The sequence below is a fragment of the Herpailurus yagouaroundi genome, unplaced genomic scaffold (genome assembly GCF_014898765.1).
Source record: "Herpailurus yagouaroundi ecotype Mexico unplaced genomic scaffold, PumYag 192, whole genome shotgun sequence".
NCBI classification, from domain to species: domain Eukaryota; kingdom Metazoa; phylum Chordata; class Mammalia; order Carnivora; family Felidae; genus Herpailurus; species Herpailurus yagouaroundi.
The window spans coordinates 3,956,140-3,971,085 of NW_024412423.1; the positions used below are offsets into that span (position 1 = coordinate 3,956,140).

Sequence of the window (14,946 nt, forward strand, 5' to 3'; positions counted from 1 at the left end):
AATATTTAGGGAGTGCCTACTATGTTCCAGGACTACACACGATAGTGGACCTGGGAACACAATAGTGAATAAAACTTCCAAAAGTTTCTGCCCTCATACAGCTTACGTTCCCACGGTGGGGGCGGACGTGTGGAGAAAAATGAAAATATGTAAGGTAGCATACGGTAATAAGGGCTATGGAGCAAAATAAAACCAGGAAAGGGAATAGGGCATATGCTAACTAAAGAGATTCGGTTTCGGGAGGTTATGAAAAGAATCACTGAGCTGATGGCATCTGAACAGAGTTACCTGGAAGGAACACAGTTAGCCATAGAACAGACCGGGAACAGCATTCCAAACAGAGGGAATACCAATTACAAAGGTTATAAAGTAGGAGAGTGCTAGGAATGTCTGAGGGACAACCAGGAGGCCAGGATGGCTGCAGCCAACTCACAGCAGGGGACTGGAGAAGTCCAGAGAAGAAGAGAAGAAGGGAGATGGTGGGGGTAACTCATGGGCCCTGTAGACAATGATAAGGACCTTGGCTTTTACTATGAGGGTTCTGAGCAGAAGAATGTCATTATTGGCCTGAATCGCCCTGGCTGTTGAAAATACTTTAGGAAGGCAAGGCTGTTAGAACACAAACCAATTAGGAAAGTATTTCAGCCAGGGAGAAATGATGGTGGGGACAAGGGCAGTGGCACTGGAGGTGTTAAGAGTGGGATTCTGGATTTGTTCCGCAGCTAGAACATGGAGGAACTGCCCATGCTTTTGGGTGTGGGCTGTGAGAGAACGAGCGCAGTTAAGGGCTTTGGCTTAAGCAACTGGATCCAATAATTCCCGAGGACCCTCTGGTCCTCACTGCAGAGAAAGGGGTCCTATATGCAGATCTCTGGAAACACATCTGCCTCGGACCACCCCATATTTATTCCTCCTTGTATTCCCGGCGCAGGTACAATAACAAAGCAGCCACCAATTACTTGGCACCGAATCTCTCTCAAACCAAGCACTGTGCGAGGGCCTTCCCACACATAAGGACCACTGCTTGGTAAGATGCAATGACCAGATCCAGTTTTTCGAGAAGGCACTGAGTCGCGGAGAGAATATGTTCCCCTCACAGGGCTAAGAAGAGGCAGAGCCAGGGCTTCCACCCAGATCTTCCCTCGACTCCGAAACCACATGGAGGTGGCTCTGTAAAAGCAGATAAACGCACACGCCAAAAGCGCACAACGCCCGGCGTGGGCCAGACCGCGAGCAAAGGGAGGCTAACACCGCGCCTCCCGCCTCGGGGACCGTGCCGCCTAGGACACCTGTTCGGCGAGGGCCGGGTCCCCGTCCCGCCCCCGGCACCCACATCCCCTCGGGCCCACGCTCGCCGCCAGAGAGGCTTCCGGCCCTCCTCGATTTACCTGTTGCGGCACCGCCGCTGCTCCCATGCCGCTCCCAGTGGCCGCGCCCGCCCCCGCCACAGCCCCGGCTACCGCGGTGGCCGCCGCGGCCACCACGACCGTCGTCAGGGCGGCCATCTTTCCTCGCCAAGCTGTTCGGGCCGCAGCGGCCACCCGGGCCAGAGGGTTCGGGCCACGGGAGCTCCTGGTCCTGCAGACCGTTCCCCGTGCAACGGAGCTCTTCTGGAAGCAGAGCAAGACCTAGCCGGGACGCAGGGAGGGGCCGAGATGTGGGGCGGAGCCGGAGCACGGGGTAGGCAGGGGGTGGGTACTGAGGGCAGGGCGGGACCGAGGGCAGGGCGGGGCTGGGGCATGGGGCGGGGCCAAGGTGCGGGCGGTGCCGAGGAGCAGGGTGGGGAAGGGGAGCATGGGGCGGGGCCAAGGGCTGGGCAGGGCCGAGATGTGGGGCAGGGCCTGGACTGGGCTGGGCCGGGATGCAAGGAAGGGCCGAGCTGGGCGGGGCTGGATCACAGGGTGGGGTAGGAGCTCTGGCCTGGCCGGAGCGCAGACGGGGTTGAGAGATGGGGTAGGGCCAGTGCGCAGGGTGGGTCAGGCAGGGGCCGGGTCAAGGTGTGGGGCGGGGCCAGAGCGCGGGACCGAGGCGCCCCCTAGCAGCCGTGTGGGGCAGGGTGGAAGTGGAGACTGGGCGGGATGCGGGGCGGGGCCAGAATGCGGACTGAGCTGGGCCAGAGTGCAGGCAGGGAGGGACCTGGGTATCTTCAGGGCGCGGCAGGATTACAGGTGTGGGCGGAGCAAGGGGCGGGGTGGAGGAAAGGGGCGGGGCCTGAGTGCGGGGCGGGGCTACAGGCCAGAGCCTCACTATGCTACTGCGGGTTTGTGTAAACTTTGACCCAGCATTTGTCTACACTCGGTCAGCAATCTTGCTAATCCCCTTATTCACCTCCGATTCCAGACCCCCCTTTTACTGTCAAATCTATTCGTGTCATATATAGATACAGCTCCACCTATAGATGTACAGAGATATTTTACATAATAGAACTTCCTTCTAGGTTTCTACAAACCACTGGCAAAACCGAGTGAAAATGAAAAAGCACTTATTTATGGGCTTGAACAATAAACTCTATTTCACACTTTAAAAGAAACGAAACAGGGCATTCTGCACACTGTCGGATACCAGAGGCAAAAATGCCACACTTGGTCAATAAGAAAAGAGATTCCAAAGATACTGTGTCAGGGAGGTGGAAAAAGGCCACAGATGATCCCTCCAGTCAAAGCATAGCGGAATGCACCGCCTGTTTGAAGAAATGGATTCATTCATTCATCCCTTCACTTAATCAACATCCAGCTCCTTTTAGATGCCAAGGGCTGTTCTAGGCCTTTGGAATTCATCGTAGACTTAGACAGTGTAGACTTAGACACACACACAAACACACACACACACACACACACACACACACACACACACACAAGGTTCCTTCTAACTTTTAGTCGGCAATTTAAACAAGTAAACAAATAGGGTATTTTTTGAGTACTTACTTTGTGTCCGCACTGTTCTAAGTAACCCAGTTAAGTATTATCATCTCCATTTCACAGATAAGGATACAAACCTAGGCATCCTGACCAGAGACGATCCTGATAGAGAAATTACACGGGTAGGTGGATAAATGCTTCTGGACCCCAAGAGACAGACTGGAGCTAAAGATGTGACTTTGGCCTTCATCTGCATGTAGAAAATATTTTAAATAACTCTGAATGAGCTCACACAGGGAGCGTATAGGTTGAAGTCTGACAACTGAGTCCTAGGGCCCTCCAACATAGGTGACCATGGACAGGAGGAGAAGGGAGACTCAGAAAGAGAGAAGGGAGAAAAACCACAAGTCTTTGGAAGAAAAACATGTTTTGAGAAGGAGAGAATGATCAACTGTGCGGTTTGCTCCCCGGGAGGTGAGTGAGATGAAAACAGGGAATAATGGTTGGATTTGGCAACGGGGAGGCCATGGCCACTGGACAAGAGCACCACCAGCGGGATGGTGAGGACCAAAGCCTCACTGAGAAGGATGAGGAGATATCGAAGGCGAGGAATAGAAATGACAGGTATTTCACAGATTGTGTGATGTAGGTGACCAGATAAATGAGGTGCTAGCTGGAAAATGTGTGACCAGAGAAGATGTGTGATCTTTGCTGTGTTGTGTTCCCAGGGTGAGGACTCGTAGAGGGTGTTTGTACCCTGGAGCCCAGGGCACAAGTGAAAAGGCTGGTGTTTGACCTTTTTTTATTTAAAAACAAAACAAAACATTTTTTTAATGTTTATTTATTTTTGAGAGAGAGAGCGACAGAGTGTGAGCAGGGGAGGGGCAGAGAGAGAAGGAGACACAGAATCTGAAGCAGGCTCCAGGCCCTGAGCTGTCAGCACAGAGCCCGACCCAGGGCTCGAACCCACAGACCATGAGATCATGACCTAGGCCAAAGTCACACACTTAACCAACTGAGCCACCCAGGTGCCCTGGGGTGTGGACTCTTCCTGACTGGAGTGTTTCAGCACAAGGTGGTTGGTAGATGTGGGGAGACCAGAGGATCTTCTCTCCTTTCCCTGTTAAGTATATAAATTATGTGTCATTTATATACGTACATTTTGTCCCAAATGAGGTCTGTTGCTATAGCACCGCCTGAGCTCTTGTTGCTGTTAGTCTAGAAAAATCTGGCAGCCTCAGGGGAAAAACAGTCAATCAACAATTTCAATTCAGTGGTCTCTGCAAGGGGTAACACAGGAATAGGTGGACACTCTTAGGGAATATACGTGCAACAATTAAGATGCCGGCTATGTTGAAGGCTTTCAGTGGTTTATCAGGACGGAGAATTCCAAGAAATAATTAAGAATCTCATAAACAGAAAACCAGAGCAGGCTTTTGCAGTGAGATTAGGCAGCTGCCTGGGTCCTCACTTCCAGGCCCCTTTCAGTGATCAGAGCTACAAAATATATTGTTATTACACGGTGTCATTGTCTTGCATTTTGCACTAATTCTAATTTAACATCAGAGGTTTGTCTTTCCTTAACCTCTTTTGGATTTGCCTTTCTTGCATACCGAAAATCTTGGTTCCTTAGGCCACGAACATATTACTTAATTGCTTTTTCTCGCAAAAATTGCATACTCTCAAATTACAGTTCCACTATCTCCACTAATAGTCAACCCACTGAGTGAAATTTTTGCGGTTCTTTTGTCCTTAGACTATGTCCTGCACTGGCTATCCCATCAGAGTATTTATTTTTTTAATGTTTATTTATTTTCGAGAGACCAGAGAGACAGAGCACAAGTGGGGAAGGGGCAGAGAGAGAGAGAGACACAGAATTGGAAGCAGGCTCCAGGCTCTGAGCTGTCCGCACAGAGATGGTTTACTGAAATCTGTCTTTTCTCTCTATGGTTATAGCATCAATTTGTTTATAGCTGGGTTATTTCGATTGTATTTGTGTTCAGTTTCAGTGCTTCCTCTTTTTTATTTTCTTTCTGGTTTACTTTTTTAAAGAGATGTAAAACATATGTGACATATGTAAAGCCAAAATGATCTGACAAGGTCTATTTAAAGAAGTCTTGCTAACACATCCTCTCCGTGCCATTTCAAATGATCCTCGACATGTAAACATTTTTATTAATTTCTGGCTTGCCTTTCACATTTCTTTCTGCAAAAATGAGTGTATACACACACACACACACACACACACTTATACCTATGCCTACATATATAACATATATATTATGTGCTATATATCTTACATGTGTCATGTGTGTCATATATAACATATATGTGTTACTTATGTAGGCATATGTATAATCTTATATATATTTATAATATATTTATATATATTTATATATATATTTATATTATATTTATATATATATATATTTGCTTTCTCTTACAAAAACATGTAGCATATTGTATTGTCTTAGAGCTGCCGTGACAAAGTATCGCAAACTCAGTAGTTTATAACAATAGAGACTTATTCTCGGGGCGCCTGGGTGGCTCAGTCGGTTGAGCATCCGACTTCGGCTCAGGCCAGGATCTCTCGGTCCCTGAGTTCGAGCCCCGCGTCCGGCTCTGGGCTGATGGCTCAGAGCCTGGAGCCTACTTCCGATTCTGAGTCTCCCTCTCTCTCTGCCCCTCCCCCGTTCATGCTCTGTCTCTCTCTGTCTCAAAAATAAATAAATGTAAAAAAAATTTTTTTTTAAATAAAAAAAAAAAAAGAAACTTATTCTCTCACAGTTCAAGAAGCTAGAAGCCCCTTCTTGGGGCTCAGAGGGGATATCTGTCCGATGGCGCTCTCCAACTTCTGACGGTCACTGGCAACCTGCGGTGCTCCCTGGCTTGTGGAAGCATTACTCCAGTGTCTGCTCCCATCTTTCCATGGGCTCTCCCAGCATGATGGCTCTCTGTGTCCAAATTTTCCTCTTCTTATAAGGGCACCAGTCATTGGATTAGGGTCCATCCTAATCCAGTATAACCTTATCTTAACTTGACTACAGCTGCAAAGATCCCATCTCCAACTAAGTTCACAGGTACTGGGCGTTCGGACTTCATCTCTTGGGAAGACACAATTCAACTCGTAACACATACTGTATATAATCCTCTACATGTTACGTTTTTCACCTAATAATATCTCTGGGAACTCACTTGGTATCACTTCACAGAAATCTTCCTCTTTTTTTTTTTTTAAGTTTGTTTATTTTGAGAGAGAGAGAGAGAGAGAGAGAGAGAGAGAACAGGAGGGGTGAGAGAAGGAGGGAGAGAAAGAGAATCCCAAGCAAGCCCCACCCTATCAGCACAGAGCCCCATGTGGGGCTCAAACTCATGAACTGTGAGATCATGACCTGAGCTGAAACCAAGAGTCAGATGCTCAACCAAGCCACCCAGGCGCCCCTACGTTTGCATCTTTGAAGAGTGAAGATTTTCCTTTAAATTTATTCTGAAGCTTTTTACATTTTTTTTTAATTTTTTTCAACGTTTATTTATTTTTGGGACAGAGAGAGACAGAGCATGAACAGGGGAGGGGCAGAGAGAGAGGGAGACACAGAATCGGAAACAGGCTCCAGGCTCTGAGCCATCAGCCCAGAGCCCGACGCGGGGCTCGAACCCACGGACCGCGAGATCATGACCTGGCTGAAGTCGGACACTTAACCGACTGTGCCACCCAGGCGCCCCTCCGAAGCTTTTTAAAGAAAAATTTATTTATTTTTGAGAGACAGAGAAAGAGCACAAGCAGGGGAAGGGCAGAGAGAAAAGGAGACACAGAATCCAAAGCAGGATCCGGGCTCTGTGCTGTCAGCTCAGCTGACATGAGGCTCAAACCCACAATCTGTGAGATCATGACCTGAGCTGAAGTCAAATGCTTAACCTACTGAGCCACCCGGGAGCCCCTATTCCTGTGTTTTTTATTGCAACTATAAGTGTGATTTTCCTTTCTTTCATATCATCTCACTAGTTATTCTTTGAATTTGAATATGTGAAGATAATAGATTTTTGTTAAATTTTCATATTGCTGCTTGAATCAATTCTCTTAATTTTGGTCTTATTTTTAGAGTGATTCTTTTAGGGTTTCCATTTATGCTACGATATTATCTGCAAACAGAGATCATGTCAGAGCTTCCCTTCCAATTCTCATATTTATATTCCAACTAGAAAGAAGGAAGAGGACTGCAAGTTTGAGTTTCCCTGAAATCAGATCATGAGTCAAGGATGTGAGCAAAGGGAGGGACCTTATTTGGGCTGTGGTCCCAGGAAGCCAAGTGAAGGAAGGGAGAAAACCCTAAAAAGAGGCTTTATTAGTTATTGCTGTGGACAGTTGGACTAACTCTACCTAGATCTCCTAAGGAAGGTCACAGAACAATCCTTAGAATAGCTCCACCAAGGGATGGAGAAGCTGAGGTATCCAATTAAGATATGCCTGGGGCGCCTGGGTGGCGCAGTCGGTTAAGCGTCCGACTTCAGCCAGGTCACGATCTCGCGGTCCGTGAGTTCGAGCCCCGCGTCAGGCTCTGGGCTGATGGCTCAGAGCCTGGAGCCTGTTTCCGATTCTGTGTCTCCCTCTCTCTCTGCCCCTCCCCCGTTCATGCTCTGTCTCTCTCTGTCCCAAAAATAAATAAAAACGTTGAAAAAAAAATTAAAAAAATTAAAAGATATGCCTGTTAAGGGGCACCTGGATGGCTCAGTCGGTTGAGCGTCTGACTTTGGCGCAGGATATGATCTCGCTGTCTTGTGAGTTCGAGCCCCACATTGGGCTCTGTGCTGATAGCTCAGAGCCTGGAGCCTGCTTCCGATTCTGTGTCTCCCTCTCTCTCTGCCCCTCCCCTGTTCTCTCTCTCTCTCTCTGTCTCTCTCTCTCAAAAATAATAAACATTAAAAAAAAAAAAGATATAGCTGTTAAGGAAGAGTGAGGGCAGGTCTGGATAAAAGAAAAAAGTGTGAGCATGTATTAGAAAATAATAATCCTTACATTTGATTGCCTGTTGTGTACCAAACACTCTCATTAATCTCATAACTACCCCTTGGTGTAAATAAAGTTGGAGTGGGTGGCTCAGTCAAGAGTCTGACTTCAGCTCAAGTCATGATCTCACAGTTTGTGAGTTAAGCCCTGTGTAGGGCTCTGTGCTGACAGCTCAGAGACTGGAGCCTGCTTTGGATTCTGTGTCTCCCTCTCTCTCTGCCTCTCCCCTGCTTGTGCTCTGTCTATCTCTCTCTCTCATAAATAATAAATGAATAAACTTTAAAAAAATACATTTATTTCTTTATTTTGAGAGTGAGAGAGAGCACAAGTGGGGAGGGGCAGAGAGAGAGGCAGGAAGAGAATCCCAAGCAGGCTTGGATTGCACTGACAGTGCAATCTCATGTGCAAACTCATGAACTGTGAGATCATGACCTGAGCTAGAATCAAAAAATCAGACGCTTAACTGACTGAGCCACCCAAGGTGCCCCTAACAAACTTTTATAGATAATATGGCTTGAATATGACAGAGCCAACTACAGAGCCTGGATCTGACTTAATAATTAATACTTACTTTCCTAAACCACAATAACCTCCAGGTCTGTTTTGCAGACTATTTTTTTCTAAAGGCCAGTGGAAAATAAAGAAGATAATCAATTGTGTTTGAATGGGTGTTTTTTTTTTTTAATTTTTAATGCTTATGTATTTTTGAGAGAGAGAGGGATACAGAGTGTGAGTGGGAGAGAGGCAGAGAGAGAGAGAGAGGGAGACCCAGAATCCGAAGCAGGCTCCAGGCTCTGGGCTGTCAGCGTAGGGCCCGATGCGGGGCTTGAACCCACAAACCGCGAGATCATGCTCTGAGCTGAAGCCAGACGTTTAACCAACTGAACCACCTAGGCACCCCTGAATGGGTGTTTTTTATTCTTTTGCAGGCAGTCCTAGGTTGGCAACCCTCACATCAACCTCAGGGAAATGAAAAATCTCCATTTGGTAGTTTTATGACTACACCACTTAGTCTCCAAAGAACACTTTTCCCTGCGAATTTCAACCTATGTGATGAGCATAAATCCATCATTTCTGAAAAAATGAATTTCAGAAAAAGTTATTGTAGGGTCATTCTTTTGCAGGTCGATAGAAAATTAAACTCATATGTCATCTCTGTATTTCCTTGGGTTTCTAGGAAAGTTTTCAGAAACTTCTAGCTCATAGGAAGGAAATAACTTTTCGATAAGTATTTACTCTTGCTTGAGAATTTTCAACAAAAAGCATAGCCCTAGACGTAAGTGTGGAAGTTAAACAATTGTACATCAAGAAAATAAAAAAGAAAATACCAAGTAATGTTTGGGACTTCCATAATGTTGGAAATTTTTAATAATTATCATGTAATATATTATCATGTATCATGGCTCTCTCTGTGCTCTTTCTTTCTTTCTTTCTTTCTTTTTAATATGGAATTTATTGTCAAATTCGTTTCCATACAACACCCAGTGCTTATCCCAACAGGTGCCCTCCTGCGCTTCTTTTTATGTGAGAAAAATAATCGTCTATTTTTAAAACCACTCCTTTTTTTGGATTTTTATTACACATAGGCAGAGATAATCCTGATAATGCCAGTTTAACATTTACTGGTGCCTGTAAAACAGAACACAAAATAAATGTCTAGTGACGTGCACAGAAACATTTTACGGCTTGCTCACACTGGAAGGAAGATCTATAAACGTTAGGGCTGTGGTGAAGGAAAGACTGTAGATACCAAGCCAAGGTGCCAAGGACAGGGATATACGCAGAAGTGGAGGTCCCACCCCAATCTGGGCATGAAAGTAGGTGGTATCGAGAGACTGCTCCCAGGCTGTTATAGATCACTATGCGCGAAGTACCTGGTGGCAATCTTGGTAGAATCAAGGATAAAATAAGGGAAAACAGAAAGGTTTTGGTTTTGTACAAATATGTATGTCCAAGCGTGTGCTTGACCTGGCTGCTGGTCAGTATAAGTGAATGACTGCTTGTGTAGGTCTGTTTCCTCCGCCTATCAATATTTCTGTAAGGACTGGTTTTTAGCTTGGGAGGCAGGGATGTTCACTCTCTTAGGATCATAGCTGTCAGACTCCTATAGCAAAACCACTCTTTTCATTTAAGGCTGCCAAGCCATGGGGAGACAACCTGGAGCCTGGAGCCTTCAGTACAGAGTAGACTAAATGATCTATTTTATAAGCTAGATCTGACACATATTGAACTCTGTTCACTGAAAAGAAATAATACTTCTTTTTTTAACACTCATGGAACATTCACAAAAATTGACCATATATGTAGGCCACAAAAACCTCAATAAATACCAGAAAGCAGAAATAACACAGACCTGGGGCGCCGGGGTGGCTCAGTTGGTTAAGCATCCAGCTCTTGATTTCAGCTCAGATCATGATCTCATGGTTCAAGCCCCACATTGGGCTCTGCCCTGACAGTGGAGAACCTGTTTAGAACTCCTTTTCCTCTCCCTGCCCCTCCCCCTGCTTGCATGCAGGCTCTCTCTCTCAAATAAATAAATAAACATTGACAAAAAAAAGAAATAACACAAACATAATTCTCTGATCAGAAAGCAAATCAACTGAGAAGACAAAAAGACCCTGTGACCTGAAACTTTAAAACTCTAAAAGAAGTCCAGGGGTGCCTGGCTGGCTCAGTCCGTAGAGCATGCTGGCTCAATCAGGGTCATGAGCTCAAGCCCCATGTTGGGCATGGAACCTACTTAAAAAAAAAAAATTTAAAAATAATTTTAAAAACTCTCAGAAAAGTCTAGAGTCAACAAAGATATCAAAACTAAATTTGCCATTTAATTACAAAAAAACACTGGTAATGCTACATATTAGTACCCAGGGATTACAGCTAAAGCAATCCTCAGAAGCAAATTTGTGGAGCTAAACATTATATTAGTAAATAAGAAAGAATAAAAGTAAATTAATTAACCACCTGACTCAGGAAGACAGAGGCAAGATCAACAACCAAAAGGAAAGAAGGAAAAATGAACTGAGAAATGTGAAAGCAGAAAACAATAAAATTAAAATCAGAGAAATGATCTCAGTGAATAAATTTATCAATTAAGAAGGGTAGGGGCACCGGATGGCTCAGTCAGTTAAGTGTCCAACTTTTGATGGTTCGTGAGATCAAGCCCCGAGTTGGGCTCTGTGCTGGCAATGCAGAATGAAAGAAGGAATGAATGAATGAATGAATGAACTTTTAAAAAAAAGGGTAAACTAAACTACTAGCTAACCTGATTTAAAAAAGCACAAATATACATACTATAAAATGCAAAGGAAAATTAAAAAAAAAATCATAGATGACTATTTTGCTTAATTGTCTGCAAATAAATTTGAAAATCCAGATGAAATGAATAATTTTTCTAAGAAAATACAATTGATAGGGGCACCTGGGTGGCTTAGTTGGTTAAGCGTCTGACTTCAGCTCAGGTCATGATCTCACAGTTGATGAGTTCGAGCCCCACATCAGGCTCTGTGCTGACAGCTCAGAACCTGGAGCCTGCTTCGGATTCTGTGTCTCCCTCTCTCTCTGCCCCTCCCCCACTCACGCTCTGTCTCTCTCCCTCTCTCAAAAATAAACATTTAAAAAATTAAGAAAATACAATTTAATAAAATTGTTAAAATAAAAATCTAAAAATTACCTATTAAAAACCTAAGAAAAAGGATAAAAATTGTTACAATGGTAGACTCCCAAAGAACACCAGGCCCAGAGGACCTCACAGGCTGATCCAGAGGACTGGATCCTTAAGGAGAGTCCTCCTTATTCCAGAGGACTTCACAGGCTGATCTTAACCAAATCTTAGGAACTAAATAGGCTCTAATGCTTTTCAAATTATTCCAGAACAGAGACAAAAGAGAAAAGCTTCACAATTCTGGTAGTCAAAGTGACATATGCTTACCAAAAACTGACAGGTAGCATAAAGAAAATTACTGACAAAAATCAATGATGAACATTGAACGCAAAAAACGTTCAGCAGTTTCAGAAACTGAATCCAGGGGCACCTTGGAAGAATTAAAGGGAAAACAGCTCCCCCCCTCCTCCCCGGGATTGCAAGAATAATTCAGGATCACTCGCTATGTTAGGAAGCAGTTGGGTTTATTTGGTTGGCTCACTCAACACCTATTTTAGTCTCTTTTTGGCATGCCATCCCATACTGCGGAGGCTGGTAAGCTCGGGAATCCTCATTTCCCAGAGTCCCTTGCAGCTAGGGTCCTCAATGTATGTTATGTTCGCCCATCAGAGGTACTTGTGTGAAACTCGATTTCAGAACTCAATTAAATAGGGAAAGAGGTGGTGCCTGAGGCACCCGTTTTGCTGGAGTTGATTGTAGCAGACGTGGTGAAACAGTGGAGCTAACGGTCCAGCATTAGTTCATCAGTTTTGAGATCCAGAGGCGACAGATAATTCTGGCGGCAACGCCTCATTCCCAGATTACATTAACACAGTGTGCTCCTGGGGGTGCCTGGAGGGCTCAGTTGGTTAAGTGTCCAACTTCAGCTCAGGTCATGATCTCACAGTTTGTGAGTTCGAGCCCCGCGTCGGGCTCTGTGCTGACAGCTCAGAGCCTGGAGCCTGCTTTGGAATCTGTCTCCTCTCTCTGCCCCTCCCCACTTGTGCTCTCTGTCTCTCAAATAAATAAATAAATAAATAAATAAATAAATAAATAATTTTTTAATTATATTAAAAAAAAGACGGTGTGCTCCTGGAGCTAATGGATGGGAGCATGGCTTCCTGACCACGGTGGAGGGAGCCCATCTCTTGGCATGGCTTTGGGAATTATTCTTAGAACCTGCTCCCCCCACCCTCCCGATTTGTGAGCACTTGATTCCCTGTATTAAATCCCTTTCTATTTCCCGCAACTGAACTCAGGCTGATAAAATAGATTAAAAGAGAAAAAAGAATTGCATGATTTTCTGCAAAGATGATGCAGTTGATAGATTTCAACATCCACATTTGATTTTTAAAAATCTTCCCGGGCACCCGGGTGGCTCAGTTAGCATACAACTCTTGATGTTGGTTCCGTTCATGATCTCACGGTTTGTGAGTTCAAAGCCCACATTGGGCTCTGTGCTGGCAGTGCGGAGCCTGCTTGGAATTCTCTTGCTCTCCCTCTCTCCCTTCCCCTCCCACACACACGCGTTCTCTCTCTCTCAAAATAATTAAATAAACTTAAAAACAACTTCTTAAAATATGAAAGATGAATCTTTTTTTTTTAATTATTTTTTCAACGTTTTTAATTTATTTTTGGGACAGAGAGAGACAGAGCATGAACAGAGAAGGGGCAGAGAGAGAGGGAGACACAGAATGGGAAGCAGGCTCCAGGCTCTGAGCCATCAGCCCAGAGCTCGACGCGGGGCTCGAACTCATGGACCGCGAGATCGTGACCTGGCTGAAGTCGGACGCTCAACCGACTGCGCCACCCAGGCGCCCCAAGATGAATCTTTTTAAAAGCCAGCAATATGTCTAATGAGGAAACACTGAAGCATTCCTGTGAAAATCAACAGCAAGGGGCATCTTGCTGGCTCAGTTGGTAGAGCACGTAACTCTTGTTCCTGGGGTCGTGAGTTCAAGCCCCACATGGGGCATGGAGCCTACTTAGAAAAACAAAATAAAGTGGAAAAGATGTTTAATGTTAAAAAAAGAAAACAGCAAGACAATTATGTCTACAGTCTCCATTATTATTCAGCATCGTTCTGGACATTTAACCAACACAATCAGACAAGACAAAGGCACAGGGGGTATAACCATTAGAAGAGAGATACATTTATTACTATTTAGAGATAACTGTATACCTAGAAAACTCAAGAAACTCAATTATAAATCTATTATAAACCATATGAGAACTTATGACCTGCAAGGATATAAAATTCATGTATGAAAATCAACTGATTTCACCTATACAAACAGTAACAACCAGTTAGCAAACATAAGGGATACATATCAGTTATACCTCAGTGAAGAAAGAAGAAAAAAAAGAATGAAAGGAAGGAAGGAAATAAAGACCAAATAAAGACCCAGTGGAAATAAAGACCCAAATTACAATAGCAAAAAATAAAATCCCTAAAAACAAACTGATAAAGACGATATTTTAAATGCTTTTGTTTTGCTCACATCTGAAGGAGAGTCGGCTTAGCTGAGAATGCGGAGCCCAATATTAATCTGATTTTTGTCTGCCTGCAGCTGATCTGCCTCTTCAGTTTGGAAGTGGTTTTGTGTTGTTGTTGTTGTTGTTGTTGTTGCTGTTGTTTTGTGTGGGCCCCCCCCCCCCCCACCGCCCAGGGTTTTATTTTTAAGTAATCTCTGTACCCAGCATGGGGCTGGAACTCACAACCCCCAAATCAAGAGTCATTTGCTCCACCCACTGAGCCAACCGGGCACTCCAGGAAGCTCTTTTGAAAAGCAAACACAAAAGCAAATCTTCTAGCTATTAATTGCCAGAGGGTTGAGCAGGGCTGAAAGCCTGCCACATCGAGTACAACATTACCGTTCTCTCCACCACATCTCCTACCACAACGCCTACTTGCTGTGGATCACACAATGCCAAAAATCTAAGCAAAATCAGCCTTCAACCAATTCAGCTCAAATTCTTCAATGATTTCCTACTCAAAGAATTTGACCACCTCACCTTTCCAACTACATAAAACTGCATTTCAGTTTTTAACCACCAGATGTCACCTGAGAAACAGTAAGCAAGAGTCTATATTTGAATCTTCGCAGAAGAAAAATATCGTTATCTTTTATGCATGAAAATTAGAATGTTCTTGGTAGGATATATCAGCAAGAGGGGTAGGAAGGTGCATACTAGTTGAAATGTGGCAGATAAATAAAAATATTTACGTGTATTTAGATTCTCAAATAGAGTCAACTGACGATATCAGTTTTTTCCAAATGTTATACTAACACTAAGAGCTCTTTTTAGCGGTAGTCATTGGAATAGTTTTTAATGCTACCAATTTCTAATATCTATTGGTATGAAAAAAAACCCCAAAACGTACTTACTTACACCAGAAGGTAAACCAAAATAATAGAGATGAGTAACTTTGAAGTTCATGA

At 44.4% G+C, this 14,946-nt stretch overlaps 1 protein-coding gene across 1 annotated transcript in view; it reads right to left on the reverse strand.

Annotated features, from left to right (window-relative positions):
• Positions 1-1,674, reverse strand: part of CCDC112 (coiled-coil domain containing 112) — a 31,350-nt gene extending 29,676 nt beyond the window's left edge. The window contains exon 1 of the mRNA XM_040444263.1: positions 1,389-1,674. Within this exon, the coding sequence (XP_040300197.1) occupies positions 1,389-1,505 (117 nt within the window). The 5' untranslated portion in view covers positions 1,506-1,674. The remainder of the gene's footprint in view (positions 1-1,388) is intronic.
• Between the last annotated feature and the right edge of the window lie 13,272 nt (positions 1,675-14,946).